The 26,185-nt window shown below is 49.2% G+C and overlaps 1 protein-coding gene across 4 annotated transcripts; it reads right to left on the reverse strand.

Moving 5' to 3' along the window:
- Nucleotides 1-6,390: 6,390 nt before the first annotated feature.
- On the reverse strand, nt 6,391-24,189 carry IL12RB1 (interleukin 12 receptor subunit beta 1). 4 transcript variants are annotated; one of them, XM_064480006.1, is made up of 16 exons: nt 24,059-24,189; nt 23,084-23,146; nt 22,097-22,226; nt 21,500-21,669; nt 20,010-20,149; nt 18,465-18,498; nt 17,855-17,977; nt 17,023-17,105; nt 15,941-16,178; nt 12,874-13,041; nt 12,018-12,155; nt 11,506-11,661; nt 9,594-9,707; nt 8,612-8,717; nt 8,218-8,299; nt 6,391-7,467 (listed from the first exon to the last, which is right to left on the reverse strand). In XM_064480006.1, the coding sequence occupies exons 1-16, from the start codon at nt 24,126-24,128 to the stop codon at nt 7,099-7,101; spliced, it is 2,184 nt and encodes a 727-aa protein (XP_064336076.1). In that variant the 5' UTR covers nt 24,129-24,189; the 3' UTR covers nt 6,391-7,098. The 4 variants fall into 4 exon arrangements, 3 of the variants coding, with proteins under 3 accessions (XP_064336076.1, XP_031293504.1, XP_064336077.1); XM_031437644.2 differs by having other exon boundaries at nt 9,594-9,728; XM_064480007.1 differs by lacking the exon at nt 17,855-17,977 and having other exon boundaries at nt 9,594-9,728.
- Between the last annotated feature and the right edge of the window lie 1,996 nt (nt 24,190-26,185).

Raw genomic sequence — 26,185 nt, forward strand, 5'->3', positions numbered from 1 at the left:
AAGAAAAAAAGAGAGGAAAAACAAACAAAAAAGAAAGAAAAACAAATTGGAGCGCAAGGACCTACTGTATATAGCTCAGGGAACTATATTCAATTTCCTGTAATGAGCTGTAATGGAAAAGAATCTGAAAATATATGTATATGTGTATGTATATACATAACTGAATCGCTTTGCTGTACACCTGAAACTAACATTGTAAATCAACTACACTTCGATTGAAAAAAGAAGAATTTTTTGAAAAATCAGAGCTGATTTTTCAAAAAATCAGCTGTGTCTATGGGTTTTGAGCTGCTGAGTTTCAGGGTTAGAGAGGGATTCTTATGTGGTTTGGGTCTTCTGGGCAGCAGGTGAGTCCCCTAGGTCGCCTGGAGCTGGACCCTGAGGACATAAAAGGGGCACTTGGGGGAGATTAGGATCTTGGCTTGTTACAGGAAAATCTGGACTTTAAGACACTGGCCAGGCCTGAGCTGACCCGGCTGACACAGACCTAGTCTAGGAGATCTGGAGCAGAGTTGAGGGAGAGTCAGAAGCAGTGAGAGACAGAGAGATAGGGTGAGACAGAAAGATAGGGAGAGAAATGAGACAGACACGTCAAGTGTGGTAGGGAGGGGCAGAGAAAGAAAGAGGCGTGGGATGGACAGAAATAGACAGGGAGACACGAGACAGAAGAGAAAGAGAGGGAAACAGGATAGAAGGAGAGGCAGAGAGACAAAAGAGATGCAGGGGCCAATCAGAGAGACATAGCTCCACACAACCTAGCAGATCCTGGGGAGCTGGGAATGCAAGAGCAGCGGGAGGAGCCCCTCCTGGAACAAATGTCTGCGTGCTCTTGAGCAAAATGAGACATCAGTGTTATTGAAGATGTTGTTAGGGACACAGCTCCCTAAGGTGGGAGACTCCGGAGCCAGAAACCCTATTCGCGTCTCACAGCCCCCCAGGAGAGTTAACTACCCCCATTCCACCGATAGGGAGACTGAGGCTGGAGAGCCCCAGGCTGCACAGCTAGCTGGAGGCAAAGCCAGGAGACATTTGTGCACCGACTCTGTGACACGCATCCGTCCAGCCCCCCACCGAAAGGCACACCACGGCTGGTGGAGGAGAAACCTGCCCCTCCTCCCGCGCCAGCCTGTCCCTATCCCCATCCCCGTCCCAGCCCGCCCGCCCGCCCGCAGAGTGTTTTTCTTCTCTCCTCCTGGGCGTTTGGTTTCTGCAGGAACCGCCATGCCCGCAGGCGGTTCCCGCCGGGCAGGGTCAGCCGAGGGCGGGGACGGGAGCCAGAAGCAGCTCCGGGCCCGGGTGGGGAGAGCTCGGGGCGCGACCTCCGCCATCCTCCCAACACAGGGAACAGGCAGGGTCCCGCCCGCCCCCTCCGTATCTTGGTTCCCCCACCTGGAAAGTGGGACCCTGCGTGCTCGCGGTCCCCACGCGTGGCCACCGGCGGCGCGAGGAGGAGGGGGCGCGTCGCTCGGTGTGGCCAAGGGGCGGTCGCCTCCGGGCGGGGTTTCCCGCGTCCCTGCCAAGGTTCCGAGCGCTCTGTTATTAAACATTGATGGCAGCTGCCGGGTGCCTGCCCGAAGAGGCCTCCCAGTGCGGGGACAGGGTAGGACGCAGATGTCCAGACCGAGTTGGTGGAGTAAGGGGGTGGGTCAGGGCCAGCCAGGGGGAGAGGCTGGTGACAGGGAGGATGGGGAGAGATTCCTGCAACAGAGGACATCAAAGACAAGGAGAACTCTTAGATATGACACCCAAAGCACAAGCAAGTAAAGGAAAATACATAAATTGGGCTGCATCAAATTCAAAACTTTTCTTTGACAAAGGACACTTAGAAGGAAAAGACGACCCACCGAATGCGAGAAAATATTTACAAATTACACAGCTGACAAGCGATTAATATCCAGAATATATAAAGAACTCTCACAATTGATTAATAAACAGATAAATAACTCAATGGAATATGAACCAAGGATTTGGATGAACATTTCTCCCAAGATGTACTAATGGCCCATAAACACATGAAAAGATGCTCGACATTATTAGTCATCAGGGAAAGGCAAATCAAGCCATAGTGAGGTACCACCTCACACCCACTAGGATGGTTAGACTCAAAAAAAAAAATGGGGGGGTGAATAGCAGGTGTTGATGAGGATATAGGGAAATTGGAGTCCTCACACACTGTTGATGGGAATGTAAATTGTGTAGGCAATTTGGAAAACAATTTGGAAAACAAGTTTCTCTATAATTTAAACATGGAATTACAGTATGACCAAACAATTCTACTCCTAGTTATATACCAAGAGAATTGAAAACAGGTGTTCACACCAAAGCTTGTACACATTGTACACAGTGTTCATAGCAGTAGTAGTCACAATCGCCTAAAGATGGAAACAACCCAACTGTCCATTAACAGATGAATGGATAAACAAAACGTGGTCCATCCATACAATGGAAGACTACTCAGCTCTGATATGTGCTACAACATGGATGAACCTCAAAAACATCATGCATTATACACCAGAGACTGACACATTGTAAACTGACTATACTTCAATTAAAAAAAAAAGCAACATAATGCTGAGTGTCTTTCATAAAAGGCCACATATATGATTCTACTTATATGAAATGTCCAGAACAGGCCAATCCACAGACAGAAAGCAGATTAGTGGTTGCCAGGGGCTGAGGGAGAGGGATGGGGAGGGCCTGCTCCTGGGAACTGGGTTCCTTTTGGGATGATGGAAGTGTTCTGGAACAAGATAGTAAACAACATTGTGGTTGCACAACATTGTGAGTGAACTAAATGCCATTGAATTGTTCACTTTAAAAGGGTGAATGTGGTGGGGAGGGTATAGCTCAGTGGTAAAGCACATGCTTAGCATGCACAAAGTCCTGGGTTCAGTCCCCAGTAACTCCATTAAAATAAATAAATAAATAAACCTAATTATCTTCCACTTCATCCCCCTCCAAAACCCAATAAATAAATAAACAATTTTTTTTAAAAAACAGCAGGTTAGATGATACAGAAGAATGAATAAGCAATCTGGAAGACAGAATAGTAGAAATCACCCAATTAGAACAGCAAAAAGAAAAAAAAAAGGTGAATAGTATGGTATGTGAATATATCTTAAAAAAAAAAAAGGAGGAGTGGGCAAAGGTGCACAGTTAAGGGAAGGGCATTTTACTTCAAGCCAAGGGCCTGGCAACTGCAGGGCACAGGCCAGGCCAGGGCTGTTCTGTGTCATCTCCTGTGGCCATGGTCCCCAGAGGCCCCTGATACTCCAACCCTATCCCAGTTCAAGGGAAGAGGTGGGGATGACATCTCTTTCTGACCAAACTACCCAGAGGCTGCTGCAGAGACAGAAGAGGGAGGTATCTAGGGAGGTAAACTGAGGCAGCCTGTCTCCCTGATGGAGACACGCATCCTGACTCATGGTAGGAACCACAGTGTAAGAGAGAGTCAGACCAAGGGAGAAAGAGACAGAGGAGAGGAGGTGAGAAAGAGCGCAAGGGTTCTGGAGAAGCCACCTTACCCATTTTACAGACTGGAATACTGAGGCCAGCTAGGCTTAACCAGGGCTGAACCACAGCAGGGAGAATCTATGAACAATTCACAAGTCAGGTCTCCTGGAGAAGGTGTGGAGAAAAGGGAACCCCATCTGTGGGAATGTAATTTGGTGCAGCCACTGTGAAAAACAAAATTAAAAATGGAGTTACCATATGATCCAGCAATCCCACTCCTGGGCAGGTACCCAGAGGAAACTTTAATTCAAAAAGATACATGCACCCCAATGTTCGTAACAGCACTATTTACAATAACCAAGACATGGAAGCAACCTAAATGTCCATAAACAGATGACTGGATAAAGAACTTGTGATATATTGATACAGTGGAATACTACTCAGCCATAAAAAAGAATGAAAGAATGCCATTCACAGCAACATGGATGGACTTGGAGATCATCATACTAAATGAAGTAAGCCTGAAAGAAAAAGAAAAATATCATATGATATTACTTATATGTAGAATCTAAAAAAATCACACAAGTGAACTTATTTACAAAACAAACAGGCTCACAGGCATAGAAAACAAACTTAAGGTTACCAGGGGGGGGATGGGGGTGGGGAGGGATAAATTGGGAGTTCAGGATTTGCAGATACTAACTACTGTATATAAAATAGATAAACAACACAGGGAACTATATTCAATACCTTGTAATAGCCAATAATGGAAAAGAATATGAAAAGGACATACATATATACATATAAATACACACATATACATATATATGTATAACTAAATCACTATGCTGTACACAGATATTAAGACAACAGTGTAAATTGACTATAATTTTTTAAAAAGTCAAGTTTCTAACTCTCCTGCTCCAGAACTTCCACTTCCATCTCCCACCAGCCCAAGAACAAAACTCCTAGATTCTCAAGCCCCTGTGGGCTGTGTCCTCTATCCCTCCTCACCTACTCCCCACCGACCACATCTGCCACAGGACTTTTGCTCTTGCTGTTCTGGTCTTTATTCACCATCTTGGCCCTCATACCACCTCTTCCAGGAAGCCCTCCCTCACTCCTGTTTTTCATACTGTCATTTGTCACTCTCCCAGGTTTATTATAATTCTCTTTGTGGTGATTAGATTAGCATCTGCCTTCCTCACCCAACCAGAAGCACCTCATGGCTGGACCGATTCTGACCTGCGTGGGACAGGAATAGGTATGGAGTAGGTGCTCAACATTGATTTCCTGAATCAATGAATGACTGAAGCTGTGAAAAGGGGTCTACCACAGTCTTGATTCCTGGAGCAACTGGAAGGATCTGAGAGATCAACACTCAGAGGAGCCCCAGAATAATAAGTTCATAGCAGGTGCTCAATAAACACTGGGACAGGGCTCTGCTAAGCAGGGTTGCCCAACCCACTGAGCATTCAGACCAATGCCCTGAACCCTTTCCTATTATACAGATGGGCAAGTAGAGGCCCAGAAAGGAACCTCCTGTGGGTCATTTTCCAACAGCCAAAACAGACTTCAAGTGGCTTTAAAAAAAAAAAAAGAGAACCAGTGTGGCGAGCTTCAGGCTTGGCTGGATCCAGAAACTAAGATGCCAACTTTCTGTGCGTCTGTTCGCTCTGTAAGCTTCTCTTCCAGGCATGCTCAGCCTTCCCTGGGTAGAAGCAAGGTGCCATTTCCCCCATTCATTTTAGCAAGAATTTCTGGTGGTGGTTAATAAAAATCAAATTCCTACTCCTTGGACCCAGGGTGCTGTGCCTGTGGATAAATTTGCCAACTCGAAGGGCCACTAACTGGGTCCTGTGCTGCTGGTGGACCCAAGACTCTTAACGGCCAGCACGGGGCCATTTAGCTCCTTAGAGGCTCCATTGTGCATGTGTGCGTGGGATTCTGGACTGGAGGTGGGTAGCTCTGAGCCCCTGGGGTCAGGTCACTGTGATCTTTCTCATGAGATCACTGACCCAGCATCCTCTTCTTTCTATCCATTTGGCCCTGCCACTGTCCAGGCCTCCCCTTCGGGCTGGAGCCCAGGCCTAAGGAATGAGGAGGCCTGATCCTTAAGGGAGGGCTTATCTGGTGGAGGGCAAGGCTTGAGCAAGAGCTGAGAGGTGGCAAATCCAAGGGAGGGAGCATGCGCAGAACAGTGAGCAGCCACGGAAGCAGGAGCTCTGGGGGCCAAGTCTTCTTTCCCGATCTAGACACATAGGTGGGAAAACTGAGGCCCCCAAAGGGGAGGGGCCTGAACCTCTAGCTTCCCGGCTCTACCAACCACACCTCCCTCACCCAGAGGCCTCATCACTTTTTGCCGCACAATTGAGTGGTTCTAGGTTTTAATCTCCACCGCGCACCCTCGCCGGCATTTAAAACCGGAAAAGTCTGTTTTTCAAACTCCGCGGCAGGCGGGAGGGGGCTGGGCGGACTGGGCCAGGTAGACACGCGCCGCTGCTGCCACCTGGTGGCCATGGCAGGGAATCCGAACAAGGGGTGGTCTGGCGGGGAGGGTACCGGAGGCAGGCGGATTCAGGGTGTGTATGGTGTATGAGGGGCACGGATTCTGCTGCGGGGCTTTGGGTGTTAGGACGAGGGAAGAACCCCAGGTCCTTGCCTGAGCCCTGGGCGGAGGGGCGGGGCTAGGGAGACAACCAAGTCTCCTGCTGTGAGGGGATTCAACCCCAGTCCCAGTCGGAGCTATGTCCACTCCCCCAGCCCTGCCTCCCAGTCCTAACTTTGCAGAGTTCCGAGTGATCATGTAGTTCTGTCTCCCACAGATTGGATGTTTTGGGGGCACCCAGAGAGAGAGCTTAATAAATGTGTGTGCAATGAATGAATGAATTCTCAGGCTCCTAATGGGGAATTTTGAGCAGGCCATTCAGGCTTCAGTCAGGGGAAAGACACTATTTATTAACCTTTAGACACACTTCCACCCTCAGCAGCTCTGTGAGGTCAACATTATTATCATCCCAATTTTACAGGGGAGGAAACTGAGGCCAGAGAGGAGCCATCGCCTCTCTCAGAATGCTTAAAGCCTCATTCTTTTCCCCACACCTAGATCCTCTAAGTCTGGAGAACCTGCAGTGTAGCAGGGAACTCTGCACCCAGATTCCCCATCCAATGCTTCTGGGACAGGATGCCCAGCCCAAAACCCTGGAATCAGCCTGAGCCCCTTTGGGCCCCCCAGTCTATCCCACCTCAAGAGGCCAATGACAGCGTCTTGCCCCAGAGATGTCAGGCTCTGGCATGGGATAGCAGTTACCATTTCATTTCATGACGGTTTCTAGGGTTCCCACCACAGGACATGTGGCAACAGGGGCTGGATTGAGTGTTCGTCGGGGGCAGTGGCCCCAGAGTCCAGGGAGTGGGGATGGGGTCCAAGTCACTCCATCTGGGTTTGACTCCTACCCATGCTATGTGGCCACAGGCGAGCCACTTGCCCTCTGTGAGCCTCACTGAGGCTCAGAGAAATAGGTAAATAGGACAGCCATGTACCTCCAGGAGGTTATGGGAATTCAGAGCATCACTCAAGTGTCTGGATGGAACAGGCTGACTACGTAATAAGCACTTAATAACCAGCCGTCGTGATTGCGATCATCAGTCTTCCTCTCTGTAAGACCTCCTCTCTGTTTCTCCTTGGGAACCAAACCTGGGGGTCTGCCTTAGGTCTCTCAGGAGCAGTGAGAGTCCAGCCACCTGGGCAGGGCTGCCCTCCAGACCATCCTGCTGGCCAGGCCCCAGAGCCCCAGCCTTGGGGCATCTTTGCACTTGTCTCCTGTCCTCCAAGGGCAGCTCCAGGTCCAGGTCCAGCTCAGGGGCACCCAGAGGCAGCTCTGTCTTCTCCTTGAGAGGCTCGGGTATGTTCAGGTCAGCCCCTTCACCTTTGTCCCAGGACATGTTCACCACCAGGGCCTCTTGAGGGGACACCTCCTCCGGAAAGTCTGCCAGGCTAATCCACTGCCAAACCTGGAGAGAGAGGGTGGGGTCAAGGCTGGGGGGGGGGGGGCCCTATTCCTCATCCACACAAGGATGGAGAGGACCAGGTCCCTTCTGGCTAAATCCTCTACAATCCTGAGACCAATTCAAGGATCAATTGGAAGGGCCTCCCATTTCTTTTTGGAAAATTGCCTCTGGCCTTCTCATAGTTGATGTGGTTGGGCAAGGCAGCAGCCCAACACCGGCTCTAGCAATGGGCAATTGATCCTGGCTCAGCCAATCAGAGCACTCCAGCCCCCTGGTTCTAGTGATAGACTCAGGGATGGGCATGTGACCCAAGCTGGGCCAATCAGTCATGGCCCTGAGAATTTTGCTCCAGTTAATGGAAAAAATGGATACCCTGCTTCCATGGGTAGAAGGCTGAGCCTGCCTGGGAGAGAAGCCTGCAGGGAGGATAGCATCACAGAGAAATGGAATCCTAGTTCCTGGATTCAGCCATGCCTGAAGTCCACCACTGTGGGATTTTTTTTTTCCCCCCAGTCAGGTTCTTTTGTGGAGGTCACTCTGAGTTCTGTTTTGGCTACTAGGAAATGACCCACAGGAGGTTCCCCTTTGGATTTCTGTTTGTCTGTCTATAAAATAGAACAAGTTTTTGGAGTCCTTTGCACCAATGGGATATTGGTGCATCAGAATAAAATGAGTTAATGCATGGCCATTACTCTTTAGAGCCCTGGTCCAGGATCCAATAAACAGGACCTGGAATAGAAAAGGAGCCCTTACCTGCTTCCCCTGGCTGCCAGAGAACTCAACAGCGGTGCTGGCACAAGGTGTGGGCAGGGGTGGGCACAGGTGCCTTATCACCCTGAGGAGGGAAGAGAACCGGTCAATGCTTCTGTGTGTTCTTATTTTTTAATTGTTCTGACTTTTTTTTTTCCATCTCCATTAGGTTATAAGGGGGATGAGGATGTGGATTAGGGGACAGGAATTTGGGAGTCTTACAGACCTGGGTTCAAATCCCAGCTCTGTTCCTACTGCTGGATGCCCTGGGCCGAAGTATCTGGCCCTCAGTTTCCTCATCTCTAAAGTAGACATAAAAACCTACTTGGTGTGAGCAGTTGTCACTATTTTTACTTTAACTATGATGGAGCATCTCGGGAGAGAGGTTGCAAGTTACCTGTTCAAGCCGAGGTACCCAAAGACTCCCAGAAGAAGGATGCTCACGAAGCTCCCCAAAGATGCAAGGAGGATGGACAAGTCAGGAAACTCAGAAACCTGGACTTCTGGGGGCAGAAGAGCTTGAGCTGAGGAGGGAGCTGAGAGGGGTGAGCCCTCCATCAACTCACTGCTGACTGCACCACAGGTCCCTCTGTGCCTCAGTTTCTTTCTTTGTGAAGTGGGAGGCCAGGGGCCCCACCAGCCCTGTGACTTCCAGGTAAAGCCCTGGCACACAGCAAGTTCTCAGGACACTGTAGCTCCAAGCACCTGAACGCTGGGCCCAGGTGGTTGCTCCCCTGGACCCAGACCAGCCCAATGCACGCTAAGTCTGACTCACTGGTTCTCCTGGGACCAGATTTCACTGCAAGGACAAAAGGCAGGGACTGTGCCAGAAACAGGGATCATTTGGTCTCCAAATCTCTCACTGCCACACACCCCAAGACAAAAGAGCCCACCTCCTTACCTTTGTAATGAGAGAAATTCATTCATTCATTTGCTCAATAAATAGCACCCCCTGCTCACTCCCTCTCCCCAGGATCCCCATGGCTGGGGGAGGCAGAGCCCAGACAGAAACTTCCACCTAATCCCAAAGTGTCAGGCCAGGTAGGAGGGGCAGTCACAGTTGGGGCAGGGAGAGGCTGCCCAGGGGGAAGCCTGGAAGGCCTCCTGGAGGAGAGAGCTTTTGAGGTGAGTTTTGAAGGATCAGTAAGAGTTTGACAAGGGGACCACAACATTCCAGGCAGAGAAGACTGCAAGGGCAAGGCCGTGCGAGTGTGAGAGAAGGTTCATGAGGGGAAGCTGCAGCTGAGGGGCAGGAGCAGGTCAGGCTGGGGCTTTCTCCTGAAGGGGATGCATGGGGAGGCCCTGAGGGATGGAGGGCCAAGCGGGACTGCTTGCAGACACTTGGGATGGGGCAGTGCATGCTGGGTAAATACACTCACCGATGCTGAAGCGCTGTGGCTGGCTCCAGACGCCCTGCCACCTCACTGTGTCTGCTCGAACCTGCGCCGTGTAGGCCGCACCAGCCCGCAGGCCTTGGAGGGTGACTTGAGTCTCTGTGGGTTTAACCAGCAGCTCTGCGGGAGGGAAGCAGCTGTGGGTCCCTGTACCCCCTTGACTCTGGACTCCACTCTGAGGGTGGAGATGGTGGCTCACTGATGTTTTGCTGAAAACGCTTCCCTAAATGTACGCATTCACTTCAAGCTTATATGGAAAAATAGTCTTCATCAAACTATTCAGAGAATGATGCTGTTTTCCTCAAATTCTGACCAGGTCGCCCTTCACTCACTCCTCACCCACTCCTTTCCAGCCACATCTGTCTTCTCCTCAGCGCCCTAAAGGCACCAGGCTCAGTCCCTGAACCTCAGGGTCTTTACACTGGCTGTTCCCCCTGCCTGGGTCATCCTTTCCCCAGATAACTACATGGTTTCCTCCTTCACTTCCTTCCCATCTTTCGGGTCAAGATCAGGGTTAACTTTGTCTCAGTTGTTCCCCCTGTGTCCCCAGCACCTCAGCACACAGTAGGACCTCAGCAAGTCTTTGTGACATTGGATGACTTTAAAATAGAAAGCACCTCATAAAAATTCTTAAAATGAGAAGATAGTGGTTGGTTCCTAGACCCAGAAATACATATTCTTTGTAAATTTTCCATAGGAATATTCTTCCAAGGAAATTTTGGGGGTTAAAAAAGAGTAAGATAATGCCATTTGCAGCAACATCTGGATGTACCTGGAGATCGTCATTCTAAGTGAAGTAAGCCAGAAAGAGAAAGAAAAATACCACATAATATCACTCATCTGTGGAATCTTAAAAAAAAAAAAAAAGGAACACAAATGAACTTTTTTACAAAACAGAAACAGACTCACAGACATAGAAAACAAACTTATGGTTAACAGCAGGGAGAGAGGGTGGGAAGAGATAAATTGGGAGTTTGAGATTTGCAGATACTAACTACTATATATAAAATAGATAAACAACAAGTTTCTTCTGTAGAGCACAGGGAACTCTATTCAATATCTTGTAGTAACCTATAATGAAAAATAACATGAAAAGGAATATATGTATGTATATGTATGACTGAAACATTAGGCTGTACACCAGAAATTGACACAACATTGTAACTGACTAGACTTCAATTGAAAAAAAAGGAAAGAAATTTCAGGGGAGTTGGTCAATTTGGCTGAATGAGCATTTGGTACATTCATCTTCAGCAGTTTGACTTTTGGCAAATTGATTTCAGCTGAGCCACGCTGAATAAGTGACTGACTCCCACTTGGCCTAATTTACCCCCTCTAAACAACATAGGGTGACCAAGCGGATGGCAGGATGTCTATGTCTGATGCCAGAGTGGCATCTTCCCCCACCCAGCATTCATGTGCCAGGCACCTGGAGGGAAGGTGGTACATGAACCCTGTTGCTGCAGAAGGTGGGTGGGCCAGTCTGTATCGGAAAGACTGTGTTATCCTGTGGGGAGGATGAGGCCCCCAGTGTGTGAATTGACAGGAGGTTCCAGCCCTGGTGAGACCTATCCTGTACATCCTCATTTGTTTCCCTCTGACGGAGCAGGAAGGGGTCCCTAACTGAGCTCAAATTCAAGCTTGTTCAATCTTTGGGCAGGTGAATCCCTCTCTGAGCCTCAGTCTCCCCATCTGTGGAATGGAGACAGTCATCCCCGCTCCATGGGAGTTGCCATATCGAGGGGCAATCAAGACCCTTGAGTCCAACTCTGTTGTTTTATAGGTGGGCAAACCAAGGCCCAGAGAGGTACAGTGAAGCTCCCAGGGTCACACAGCAAGGCAGAACTCAAGTCCAGACCCCTTCTTCCCCCAGCCAGACCTGTGCTGCCTCACCTACCAGATACTTGGCTGCTGTCTTCATCCTGGTAGCGCACAACGTACCCCGTCAGGACGCCAGGGCAGGTGCTCAGCAGAGATGGCGTCCAGCCCACAGACACTGAATCCTGGCTGAGTTTCTTCACCAATACATGCTGTGGGCTCCCGGCCCCTGAGGCTGCAAGTAACACCGTTGCCACAGTCAACTCCAAGTGCACTGGCTGAGCACTTTCTGTCTGCCCAGCCCGGTACAGTCCAGAGATCCAGATAACCTTGGCCACAGAGTCAAGTAGGCCTAGATTCAAATCCCGGCTCCACCACTCTTGGTATCGTCACTTCCCTTCTCTGAGCTTCAGTTTTCTTATCTATAAAATGGCACAATGCCTCTTGGAGTGTCTTAGGAGTCAACTGAGCTGACTTCTATGTGCCAGCTAACAGGCAGTAGGTGCCTCTAAATGGTATTCCCCCCTCCTGACTCCTAAGGATACTGCCAAGTCCCCTGGGGAGACCACCCAGCAGGTTTGGGCCACTCACCATTACCCCCAAAGTGGTAGGTGGACAAGACTGTAGACCACGAGGTGGGCTTCTCTGGGTGTGCAGAGGCAAAGATGGTGATGCGGTAACACACCTTCTGCCCCATGGCCCCAGATGTTTGGCTCCAACTGTGAGTTGCTGGAAGGATTAACAAGGGCCAGGCCAGTAAATAGATTTTATCTCCCTCTTCACTCATACCATCTGCCAGGAACTCCTAGAGCACTCCTACTCATGCTTCAAAGCCCTTGTACCTATGTCCCCTCCTCCAGGATTCCTTCTGTATGCCCTCTCCAACCCATCCCAATCCTCTCTAGCCCATCCCAATCCTCTCCAGCCCAGCCCCTGCTCCATGGTGCAGGGGGTGTCTGTATCCAGCTCTCTCTCCCTGGCTGGGAGCTCTTTGAGGGTCAGGCTACAACTGAGGCTTCCTGGGGCCCCAGCCAGGATCAGGGCAGGACGTGGGAGAGTGAGAGGCTGCCTGGGCCATTTGGCACCATCCCCGCATTCCCTCCAAAGGCCTTATTAATTTGCCACCAGCATCTTGCCACCAGCTGTCTTCCCTGGCACAGGTGAATGTTTAATAAACACCCTTAGATGTGAGACTCATTATTTACCAGGGTGCAATCTGCCCAGGGCTGAGCCCTGACTCTCCAGGATCCTGGCAGGAGGCTCTAGACCTGCACAGCTGGGAGGAGCTGAGTCTTGGCCTGTCCCCACCTCTCTGTGACCTTGAGCAAGTGACAAGACCTCTCCAGGCCTCAGCCACCCCAGATGGATGATGCTTGTAGGTTTGAGCTGACCAGGAGCACTAATGGAGGATGCAGGGGCAGAGGCAGGGCAGCCGATGTTACGGTACCCATTCCAGCAGGGTCCCCGTCCTGAGGTGCCGTCAAGGTGCAGGTGACAAGGCTCTTGTCCTGGCCCTGGGGCTGCCACTCAATGCAGTACGTCATGCCCTGGGCCCGGGCTGGCCAATGCATGGTGGTCCCATTGGCTCCATCACTGATATTCAGAGCCCCTGGTTCTGGAAGGAGACAAGGGAGGCACATCAGGACAGCTACTCAAGGCTCCTATAGCTCCTATCCCACCCTCTCGCCAAGCTCTAACCCCACAGGGCGGGAAGTGCCTGTATCTCATTCTGTCTCCCTACACTGGGGGCTGCCGTGTTGGGGGCTGGGCACAAAGGCGACAGTAAGGGCTGTATGAATGAATAGAGTCCTCCCCCAGCCTGACTGGTTTCCCTGCCAGGAAGATGCCTGGCCACCCACCACCCGCCTCACCCAGCAGTGGGTGGCTGTGGTGTGGGACGGGACTCCCGGCCTGACCAGTACTCGGAGACCCAGGACACATTCCCTTAGTCTCCTGGGCTCATCTGTCCCACTCCCTACAGCAAAGGTATCTGCAGCAATCTGAGGGGTGGTACAGATTCCAGTTCTGGGGACAACAACTATCATTTACTGAGTTCCAACTGTATGCTCTGGGCCAATGCCAAGCATCTTATATGCACCACTTTCCTACGAAGTGGGACCATGATCTGCCAAATAATATCAAAACTGAGGCTCAAAGAGAGAGAGCCACCAGCCCAAGGTCACACAGTGAGGCCATGCCCCAAACCAGACCAGGAGCTGACAGACCCACCACTGTGCCACCCTGGCAAGTGCCTTCATCTCTCTGAGCCTCAGTTGTCTCATCTGTGAAACAGGCATCCTCCTAACATTCTGCCATCGCAGGGTGGCTGGGTGCTCAGCAGAGCCAGGACTAGGGTAAAGCGAGTGGGGCATTTATGTCAGGTGTGAAATTTAAGGATGTGCCAAAGAACTCAGTCATCAAGATAAACACTGTTTCAGGGATGGGAGAGGGTGTAGCTCAGTGGCAGAGCACACGCTTAGCATGCACAAGGTCCAAATAAATAAGTAAATAAATAAACCTAATTACCTCCCCACAAAACAAAAAACAAAAATGATTTAAGCTATATTTCTTTGATTTTTAAAAGTGAGTGTTAAGGCTTTAAAAAAAGATAAACACTGTTTTTTAAAAAATATTTTATTTGTTTATGTTTTGGGGGAGGTAATTAGGTTTATTTATTTACTTATTTATTTTAATGGAGGTACTGGGGATTGAACTCAGGACCTTGTGCATGCTAGGTGTATACTCTACCACTGAGCTATACCCTCCCCCCGATAAACACTGTCTTGATGCAATATTTTTAAAAATTTGAAATGAACGTAAAAATATGCACTGAGTACTAATCATGGTTGCCAAACAATGGACACAGCTGAAACATCCATCCGTGGATAAACCAATACACAAAATGTGGTCCAGCCACATAATGGAATGTTACTCAGCCATAAAAAGGAGCGAAGCCCTGACATATGCTACAACGTAGGTAAACCTTGAAGACATTATGCTGAGTGAAAGAAGCCAGGCACAAAAGGCCACGTAGTATATGACCAATGAAATGTCCAGAACAGGCAAATCCACAGAGACAGAAAACAGATTAGTGGTTGCCAAGGGCTGGGGGAGAGAGGATGGGAGTAACTGCTCATGGGGACAGGGTTTCCTTTCTGGGTAATGGAAATGTTTCAGAGCGATAAAGGTGCTGGTTGTGCAACATTGTGAATGTACTTAATGTACCGAATTGTATACCCTGAAAAGATTAATTTTGATATGTAAATTTTACCTCAATAAAATATGTGTATATACATACATATAAATCTTGATTTTTTAAATTTTACATTTATTTTTAATCGAGGTAACATTGGTTTTATAACATTATACAAGTTTAATGTGTACAACATTGTATATATGTTTTGTTTTTTGGTGGAGGTACTGGGGATTGAACCCAGGACCTCGTGCATGCTGAGCTACATTCTACCACTGAGCTATACCCTCCCCTCGACATTATTTTTCTACTTCAGCATACCCCACAGTGTGCTCACCACCAAAAATTTACCATCTGACAGTTGATCCCCTTTACCTGTTTCACCCCCTCTACTCCTTCCCCTCTGGTAACCACTACTCTGTTCTCTGTATCTCCATGTTCATTTTGGCTTTTCCATTTTGTTTGTTTGTTTGGTTGGTTGGTTGGTTTTTATATTCCACATATGAGTGAATTCTACAGTATTTGTCTTTCTCCATCTGACTTTATTTTACTTAGCATAATATCCTCAAGGTCTATCCACGTGGTTGCAAATGGTAAAATTTCATTCTTTTTTATGGCTGAGTAGTATTCCATGGTCAACATTCACAACCTCTTTTGTTTAATCCATCCATCCACTGATGGGCACTTAAGTTGTTTCCATTTCTTGGCTATTGTGAACAATGTTGCAATGAACATAGGGGTGCATATATCTTCTCCAATAACGTTTTCATTTTCTTTGCATAAATACCCAGAAATGGAATTGTTGGATCATATGGTCATTCAATTCTTAATTTTTGGAGGAATCTTCATACTGTTTTCATAGTGGCTGCGCCAATTTATATTCCTGCCAACAGTGTATGAGGGTTCCCTTTTCTCCACGTGCTCGCCATTTTTTTCCATTATATATAAATATTTGCCTATATTTAATATATGTCTAGACATACATACAATGAGCAAAATGTAGATTTTAAATGAAGATAGGATCCACCCTATACTTGCATGACCTTACCTCACTCTCCATACCTTGATCCTGGCCTTGGTCACCATAAAACTTTATTTAAAAAAACAAGTGGTGGGCCTGGGTTGTGGTTTGCCAGTGAGAATTTTGTTCTTAAATATTGCATTATAACACTGCATTTTGAGGACTGATTTTGACACCCTCCTAAATTAGACACCCCCTTAAAATTTTGTGCCTTGCTTGCCTCACCCCAGTCTAGCTGAGGCTCAGAGTACATGCTCAGCTCCGAGGGGCCCTCCCGCTGCCCTCCCCAGCCAGAGGCACCTGAGTGGGTGTAGGCAGGAATGTGCCATGTCTGGTTGGGGCTGAAGCCAAAGCGATTCCGGGCAACGACAGCCAGGTCATAGGCAGCGCCCGAGAGGATGAGCTTTTTCCTCAGGCGCAGAATCCTCGTAGCCTTGGCCTTACATGGGCAGGACAGCATGTGCAGGTGGACATGGTAGGTCACCTCCACACCAGAGTCGGGCCCGAGGCAGCCTTCTGGAAGATCAAGCTGGGGCAGCTGTAAGGGTGAGAGATGGCTTGTGGGGACCAGAACACACTCGTTGTCCCCATGGGCTGACATCAGGATGCAGACTGTGAACACAGACGCATCCACGGGCCACAGTTGATGACACGTACAGAAAATTTAGAAAACAATAAATCACATTGCTGGCAAGGCAGCTGGGAAACTGACATGTTCACTGCTCATTGGTTTGAGGGGGTATATAATTTGGCAAAAGCCGCTGAAAGCTGGTAGGGGGAAATGGTTCCATCTTTGGACTCAGTTAACTCAAGCCTGGACATTTTTCCTAAGAAAAAGGAATTCAAATTACAGGAAACCTAAAAAGAGAAGGAGCTTCACCAGAGCTTTATTGTGACAGCCCATTGATGACATGGCTGAATTAATTATGGTGAAGCCAGGGGTTGAAATATTTGGTGATTTTGCCCCTGATGCAGGCAGGAGATTTTCCCTCTGTGCCTCAATTTCCTCCTCTGCATAATGTCTTAATTCAACTGTACATAATGAGCTGTTTGAGGGACTTCAAAGAAATCATCTCCCATCCAGACCAACAGAGTTGACCCCTTCCTAGTCTTCCTTCCAGCTTCCACCTGAGCCCTAACATGGTCTGCTCCCCACTGGTGGCCACCAGACAGAGCCGGTGAACACCTGAGTCCTGCCATATTCCTCCTCTGCTCACACACCTTCCATAGCTCCCCATTACCTTCAGACTTCAACCCACAGTCCTCCTGGTCCCTACCATCTCCATAGCTCATCTCCTTTCTTTTATGCACTCCCACTCCAGCCTTGTATTTCCTTCTTGCTGTCTTCAGGCCACCCCACAGCCCTGCAATGGTCCCGTTACCTGCTCATGCAAGGTCACCTGCCTTCTCCCATCTGGGCGAAGCTGCTCCACTGAGAAACTCACCTCAGCCTGTGGAGGGGTTTCTGCAATGAGATAGCAAGACGGTGACACTGTGGATGGTGCCCTTGCTCACAACCTTCTGGGTGGGGACCTAAGCCCCTTGTCCTTTCCTCCCATGAAACACAGGATTCCTTGGGTTACTAAATAGTTTCCAAAATCTGCAAACATAGAGATCCATTCCATAACAGTGTGAATATACTTAAGGCAATTTGCTAAAAATGGTTAAGATGGTAAATTTTATGTTATGTGTTTTTTCACAATTTAAAAAAAAAATCTGAAAACAACTGTTAGAGTTGTTTCCCAGCAGATACGCACTTGGGTGGGGAAGAGGAAGTCCCAACTCACAGGGTGGGGGTGCGAATGTTGACAGTTACCACGTCGCTCCCCCCCCACCCCCACCCCAGGGCCGCATCTCCACTCTGGAGCTGCCTAGGCTCCAGCTTCCCGTGTTATTGGGGGAAATCGGTCTTCAAGACACAGCCACTTGCACCTGTCAACCTCTTGCTCGACTTTCAAAGAACAAAACCCACCACACTAATTGGAAGGAGAGAAAGACTGAGAAACATTTTCTTTTTAGATGACGTATTTGCCACATCTTCCAAAGTGAAGCTCACTCACTGCCCTGCCACCTTGCACTGATTTTCCCTAATTTCTCCTGCAGCCTTATTTCTAACACCCATCACCTTATTGCTAACCCTTGCTGCCTTGTTTCTAATATCACTGCCGTCTTTCTGATGCCTGTCTCCTTGCCTATGTCCCAGGGTGCTCTCACCAGGGGGGATGCACACGGGGCTGCTCCAGCTGCTCCAGGGACCTCCTGGGATCCCTGGCCCCAGCCGCCTCCGCAGCTGAAATTCCTGCACTGCGTCCATCTCCAGGGGGCAGAGGCATGACTCTGGGGAGAAGCAGATCAAACATCAGGCTGAGGGGTTGTCCCACACCTGGGAGTGCCCAGGGCTTGGCATCGATCACGTAGCCATCATGCACTTATTGAGCACCAACTTGCACATGCACGTATTGAATGCCAACTGTGAACTTATCGAGTATCAATGGTGTACATGCCCCTATTGAGAGCCAAGTGTGTGCTGGGCCCTAGGGACACAGTAGAAACTGACCAGGTCCTGTGCTCTTGGCTTCGAGGATGACCCACTTCTACTGCCTGAGATTTGAGTCTCAGCAAGGCCACCCCCTGGGATGTGACCTTTGTCCAATGGCTTCTCAACCCCAAGCTTTTGTTTCCTCACCTGTGAAATGGGAATAATCCAATAGAACTACAGGGAGGTGCCAACAAGCCTACAAAGAATTTAGCACTGCACCTAGCACACAGTGGTGCTCAACTCATGCTAAGTTGCTGCAGCTGTCGTTGTCACTATTGTTCTCACCGAAGCCAGTGTCATCCTGATGTCCACAGTCACCCTAAAATGAGAGCATATTTATATGTGTTTTACATTTGGGTGTGGAAAATATTACCTCTTTTGAAATTTTCAGCAATTATTTTGCTAAATGCAACCCTGGATGGGATCTGAGAACAGAAAGAGGACATTCTTGGAAGGACAGGTGATATCTAAATAAACTCTGGAGTTTAGTTCATAGCAATAGACCAGTGACAGACAAACTCGGGGAAGTAAACTCAGGGAAGCTGGGTGAAGGCTCCACAGGAGGCCTCTACACTTCTTTGTAACTTTTCTGAAAATCTCAGATTATTCCAAAATAAAAGGTGTTTCTTAAAAATCATTTTAGGAGGAAAAATTATTATTTTATAATTTCCAAAAAAAAATTTTAAGAGACAAAAATTATCTGTCTGTGGTGTTGGGGGTCAGGAAATTCAAGTTTAGGACCCAGCTGGCCCCACACTCCCCGTGTGACTCTGAGAGGTCCCTGGACATCTTGAGCCTCAGTTTTCCTATCTGTAAAAGGGGCTGAGAGAGTCCACTACAGAGTGTGCTTACGGGGCTGGAAATAAAACATCAAGAGATGCCCCTTTCCATTGGGGGTCCCATGTTACCTGCCTCTGACTGATCTGAACCCATTCACCTAATGGGGAAACTGAGGCTCGGGGAGGGGTATGACATTTGGAGGGAAGATGGGGCCAAAGCTGAGAGCTGAGGCAGCTCCCTGGCCTCAAGATGCTCCCAGTCTGAGGAGGGAGGAGACACCACAATTCAGAAGCCGGAAGTCTCTGTCTCTTCCAAACCAGGGGCTCCTTAGGGACTAGGTCGGGAAGAAGAGAGAATAACTGAAGCTGTTAGTCTGTTGGCGTTTTTTTCCTTTTTTTTTTTTTTTTATTGGAAGTACTGGGATTGAACCCAGGACCTTGAGCATGCTAAGCACACACACACTCTACCACTAAGCTATACCCTCCCCCTGAGAGTAACTGAAGATGAATGAAGGTCCCGAGAAGACATGCAGACAGGTAGATGAATGGTGCTCCAATCACCAGCAAAATGCAAATTGAAACCATGCTAAGCTCTCACCTCACACCTGCTAGAATGGCTAACATGGAAAAAACAAGAGATAACCATTGTTGATGAGGATGTGGAGAAAGGGGAACCCTGTGCCCTGTTGGTGGGAATGTAAATTGATGTAGCCACTATGGAAAACAGCGCGGAAGTTCCTCAAAATATTAAAAATAGAACCAACGTAGGATCCAACAATTACACGTTGTTTTTTTTTTTCCTTTAGTGAGAATTTTACTATATTTTTTGAGGATAAGGATGCCCTCCTGAGGGTAATGGGGAGCCAGGGAGGGTGTGTGAGCAAGGGAGGTCACAATCAGATCTGCATGTCAGAGAGCCTGCAGGGGCTAGACCTGGGACATGAGTGGAGGCCAGGTGGGAGGGGTGACAGATATAGAGATAGTGAAACTGATTGGAGGGTGAAAGTACTCTGTGCCTTGTGTACACCCCTGATCTGGGGAGCAAACTCACCAACTTCCATGGGCTGCCAGGTGTTCGGTGCCGGAACTGCACCTCGGCACCATCCTGACGGGCTGGGGTCTCCCACTCCATGCGCAGCTGCCCTGCTGACTTGGACACCTTGATGTCTCCTAGGGGAGGGTCGTATTTAACTGGAAGCAGAGATGGGGGTTGGGAAGGGGAAGACACCATGCATGTGAGTTGTTGGTCCCCAAAACTCCAGAAAATCTGCCTATAATCTTCCTGGCCCAGAGTAGCCCACCAAGACCCTGAGATGTGAATCAGGGACACCCCTGCAAATCCTATCTAAGCCTGGGGTTCTATGAGTCAAAGAGTCAAGATTTATATACAGGATCCTGCTGGTAAAGCTATCAGTAAAATGTTGATACTCGGCAGGAGGGTATAGCTCAGTGGTAGAGTGCATGCTTAACATGCATAAGGTCCTAGATTCAATTCCCAGTATTTCCATTAAATAAATAGATAAATATAAACCTAATTCCTTCCCCCAAAAAATAAAACTTAAAAAAATATTAATACTGATTTCTGGCAAGGCTGTTGTGAGACAGGCACTTTTATAAATTGCTGATAAGAGGGTAATTAACTGATTCTATTTTTCTGGAGGACTATTAGGGAAATCTTATTAACTTTTTAAACCTACTTCAAGGAGCCTGACCTAAGGAGAGACATTGATCATTCTTTCCGCATCCTGATCATACGGTGCCTGATTCTACCCCAGGGCCTTTGCACTTGCTGTGCTTGCTGCCTGTATACACCTCTCCACCTTTATTCCTGCTGGATCTTTTTTTTCCTTCAGGGCTCAATTTGCACTGGAGACCTCCCTGACCTCCCAGCACTATCTCATCATGTGAGAATGATCATGCCTTGTCCATCACCCTCCTTGAATTTGGGCTCCATGAAGGTAGGGACAGGGCTGGGATTAGGGTGAGGTGAGTGAAATAAGGTTGTACAAATACAAGGTTGGCTCCTCTGTTTAAAATTCTGATATTTTGTTCATCATGGGTTTTTTTGCGTTAATATTCATTTTTTAAATATGGTATTAAGATACTGTTTATATTGACAACTGAGATTTTTGACACCCCCTGAAAATTTTGTGGCCAAAGAGGGTGTCTCATTCACCTACCCTAGTCCCAGTCCTGGACTGTGACCTGTGTTGGCCTTGCCCATGTCCCCCTGTGACTGGGCATGGCACACAAGGAGATGCTAAGTGTATGCTGTTGATTCACAAAAACAGATTTCAAAGACCCAACAGGGTCTTGGCATCAAAGAGAAACCTGAAGTTACCTAAATGTCCAGCAGTAAGGGATCAGTAAGGGGACCATGAAAGACTCTGCCAAGTTACCCAGCAGTGTTGGATGTGAAAATGGCTGACATTATCAAGTCCCTTGCCAGGGGCCCAGAATTCCCCCAGGTCTAGGCTTGGGAACCAGAGGCTTCTCTGGGTGAGGAAGGGGTCACGGGGAGGAGGAGAACAGGGTGCTGACCTGAGCTGTAGAGCTTCAGGGTAACCTTGGGGGACTTCTCCGTCCGGTTGGCGGCCCGGGATTCCACCCAGAGCGTGACAGCATAGAGAACAGATATGCCATCCTGGTCAGAGAACTGCAGCTTGGTGGCCGAGCCTGCGGCAAAGTAGCAACAGCGCCCAGGCCTAAGGCTGTGGGAAGGGGGGTGTTAGTGCTGAGTCTGAGGTCCTAAATGGACCCCAGAACATCTCAGCGGCCACAGGAGACAATGTGCGTCACATCCCAGCATCCTTTTCTGCCCCTTTTACTCCCCCTCTCAGCCTGGGAATAAGGGGTTTGGAGGACCCAAGAATCTCCCAGCAGAGGCTGCCACAGAGGGAAGGAAAAAATGGATAGATGGATGAATGAATAGACAGATGGACCAATAAATGAGAAGATGAGGATGAAGTAAGGACTAGTGGGATCCTAACTGCCACCCAAATGGATGCCCATCCACACTGACCCCCACAACACAGATCTCCAACTCTCCCTTCCAACATAAGAAACTGAAGCCCAAGGGTCAAAGGCCCTGCCAAGGTCACATATCTAAGAGAAGGGCCACAGAGTCCGGATCCTTACCAGCACCTCAGGAAATGGCTGACCCCAGTTGTGGGGCCCTCATACTCCCAGGAGCATTCATAACCAGCGCTGCTGAATGTCCGGTAGCAGGTCAGGTCCCTGGGGCCTGAAGCTGAGCCTGGAGAAAATCCTGGAGGTTTGAGAACAGAGTAGAGTTGGGTTTGGGGCTCCCACACACAGACACACTCCGGAGAGGAATCTTTGTAACATTTATGTAATCTGGTGTCACCTCAGCTTAAACATGCTGTGGCTTCCAGCACCTTCCTGTGCCCTTCTCGTTTGTCTCCTGTTTCCTTCCCTGCTCCTCCTGCTCCAGCCATACCAGGCTTCTCACGGGTCCTCAGCCACACCAGTCTCACTCTTACCTCAGGACCTTTGCATGTGCTCTGCCTGGAACACCCTTCCCCCAGATCTTTCTTTCTTGCTTGCTTTCTTGCTTTTGCTCTCTCTCTCTCTCTTTCATTCTTTCTTTTTTGTTTTTTCCCCAGATCTTGACATTCCTGTTTCTCCTTTAGTATCATCTCCTCAACCACTAGCCAACCTGAACTAGCTCCTTCCCTCACATGCTGCTCTGTTTTGTCATAGCACACCACTGTATGCACTACATGCATTTGTTTGCCTGTTGTCCACCTCTTGTACTAGACTGGGACCCCAGGAGGACAGTCCAGCTCATAGCTGATTCCTTCATGTCTAGAACTGTGTCTGCACCTAGTAAGCACTTGGTAAATATTTCTTGAACAAAAGAAATGAAATGCTCGCCTAGATGCAGACACCAGTCCTGTGACCCTCTGAGGGAGGAGACAAGGCTTACACAGATCTGAATTTGGTGAGGACAAGCGATCAAACTGTCAGGTTGGGGCTCCCAAGACCCCAGGTGGCTGAACTGAGTATTTGACTGGGCAGGGAGCTGCGGGAGGGGCTGCAAGGGATGGGTCAGTCAGAGCCCAGCACAATGCCTCCCTCCCATGATGGGGAACTGCCCCAGACCTGAGTCTGCATCTGGATATGGCGGATCCTGAAAACAGCACCCACTGGTACTGCAAGCTTCAGCTGCAAAGACAATGAAAAGATAATGACATTCCTCGCCTTTCACTGCATGGGGAGAGGCGCTTGCCCAGTGACCATCCATGCACCAGCCCACTTTCCCATCTAGGTACCCACTCACCCGTCCATTCATCCATCCACACTTCTATTCATGCATGTATGCGTGCATCTACCCAGTCCTTCCAACAATCCATCCATCCACCTTTCCACTCACCCACCCACCCATCATCCATCCATCCATTTACCCATCCACTCAACTATCCATTCATCCTTTCATTCATCCATCCACCCACCCATCCATCCACCCACTCATTCACTCACCTATCCACTTCTCAGGCTGCTCCTCTAAAGCAATCTGGAATCCTCTTTCTCCCTCCCCTTCACTGGTCTCCAGCTCTACCTGACCTCTGAAAACCCTGAAACCTTGCTGATCCCCAGTTTATAGAGAGGGAAACAGGCACAGAGAAGCAATGAAGTTGCCCAAGATCATGCAACAGCAGAGCTGGGATTAGGGTCCAAAGCCAGTCATCCTCAGGGGACTGGGCCCCTTCCCATTCCAGTCCACAAGATGGAGAGAGAGCATATATATTACATAAGCTAGATACATAATACTATATTGTGTGTATCTAATATGTATACACTTGCTCCTTATCCCTTCCTTTGCTATTTCTCACTGAACTCTGGAAGTGGGAAAGATTCAAAGGTTCAGCCCACTCCATGAAAGACAAAATCAAGACCAGAGGGGAGATGCCCAAATCTCATCCCTATGATTACAGATCTCACATTTGACAGAGGGCAAGAGTGAGGTACAGAGATACAGAACCAACCCTGGAACTGGGGTCCACAGCCCTACACACACACATACACACAGCCCCCTCCCCAGCAAGAAGAGCTGAAGTGCCAGGATAGAGGACTCACCACCCTGCCTGGGGAGCAGGAGGAAAAGGAGGGGGATCAGTCTGGCTACTTGTTGCCCCATTGGGTCCATGCAGAGATTCTGTGCTGCCGGCGAGGCCCCAGCCACCCCGTCCTCACCCAGGAACACGTTGAAGCTGAGCAAGAAAGAAGACTAAAAAGATTAAAGAAAAAAAAAAAGAGTTAGGCGTCATCGCCCCTCCCAGTGCAAGTCAAAGTGAAAGAGAAACCCAGGAAGTCAGCTTGGTGGTGGTGGCCTCATCCAGGCTGCAAATCCACCCGGGGGGCCAGTGGGACCCTGAGCTCCGGGCCTGGGTGGGGTGGGGGCGGGTCCTGCTCTGCTGGCCCCAGACCCAAATGGGACACTGAGTGCGAGCCCCATGAGTGGCTTGGGGCTCTGTGCTGTTGGCCAGGCCTCAATCTTTTATGGCCCACTTCTGAGACTCAGGAGCTGCACGGGAGGCCAGGCTCTTTGAACGTCTGAGTTCACTCTCGCAACAGACCATTATGAAGTGCTTGCTGTATACTGGGTTCCTCCCAAAATGTCCACCTCCCCATTTCCCAAACTCCAGCCCGAGGGCACCCTGGGTCCCAGCTCCTGAGGAATGTACTTTGTTGCTTCCTTTGGACCCAACTGAGTTTTTTCTCTGTGTCTGTTTCTCAGAGGTGGGTGGGTAGGTGGGAGGGTCTCATTTTCTGATCCTCTCTCCCCACTGTCAACAAAGCCCCAAAATGTCTATGGAGAAGATCTGAGTCATGCTACAGAGTGGATGGACCCCAGAAACATCAGGCTGAGTGGAAGAAGCCAGACACAGCAGCCCCCATGTTCTATGATTCTTAGTATATGAAATGTCCAGACCAGGCAAATCCATAGAGACAGAAGGTAGATTAGCGGTTGCCAGGGCCTGAGGGAGTGGGATGGGGAGTGACGGCTTATGGGGCTATGGTTGCCTTTTGAGGGTGATGGAAATGCTCTGGAACTAGAGAGAGGTGATGGTTGTACCACATACTGAATGTTCTAAATGCCACTGAATGCCTACTTTTAAACGGTTAATTTTGTGTTATGTGATTTTCACCTAAAAAAAAAAAATGTTCACAGAGCCCAGGTAGACAAGAAGCAGGGTAAGTATGTCTCCTGAGGAAAAGCATCTGAGGAAACTGACCAATGTGGGAGACGGGGCAGGGGGAGGAAGTCCCTCCTCTGAGAGCTGGTCCTCAGGGGCAGCCAGGATGGCCAGGGTCAGGCGCCCAGCAGGCCATGAAGTCAGAGCCACGAGAACAAAGAGGCAGTGTTCCAGGCCTGGCACAGTGGGGACGGGGACCCTGTGACCTTGCACAGAGCAGCCTTCACCAGCAGCAGGGCCTAGGCCAGGCCAAGGGGCGGTGTGGGTTTGAGGCTGGGGGAGGAGCAGAGACAGAGAGAGGCAGAGACACAAAAAAGAAGAGAAACAAAGAAAGATGGAAGGGATTGTTGGAGATGTGCAAACCTATGACCTGCCGCATCGCGATGATCCTGAGACCCCTTACCCTAGGTGCCCCATTTTACAGATACAGAAACTGACCCCAGGAACACCCAGACCACTCAGGGCCCAGGGCAGGGGTGAAGATGTGGATTCAAACCCTGAGACAGAGCTTCTCACAGTGGGGCTGAACTTTGCACCTTTGGGAGTAAGGGCCATGCCCCCAGGCTTCCTCCAAACTTCCACCTCCATCAAAGTTGGCCCTCCCAGGCCTCAGCTTCCCCATCTGCAGAATGGGCTGTAGTGAGGATAAGAGGGATTATGCCCATCAGGCAGCCAGTACAATTAGTCACTGTTTTGGTGTCGCTAGTGGCCTCTGCTTTGTCACACCTCTTCCCTGTCCCTCCAAAGTTAGAGCAGCCACTGGAAAAACATCAAGGAGGGTGGGGCAGAGCTGACCGGATGCTCCCTGCTCTTTGGGGTCAGGGGCTGGTGGCAAGGAGGGAGACAGAAGCTAGAGGGGCTCTGAGGGGGACCAGAGAAGGCTGCCCAGAGAAGCCTTTGAGCTGGCTTTCTTGAACTGGCTTTGTAGAATTAAAAGGAATTCCTGGCAGAGGTCACAGCAGAGGCAAAAGTTCAGTGGACATGCTTCGGTGAACACCAAGATGAA

This window comes from Camelus dromedarius, chromosome 27 (assembly GCF_036321535.1).
Source record: "Camelus dromedarius isolate mCamDro1 chromosome 27, mCamDro1.pat, whole genome shotgun sequence".
Lineage (NCBI taxonomy): Eukaryota > Metazoa > Chordata > Mammalia > Artiodactyla > Camelidae > Camelus > Camelus dromedarius.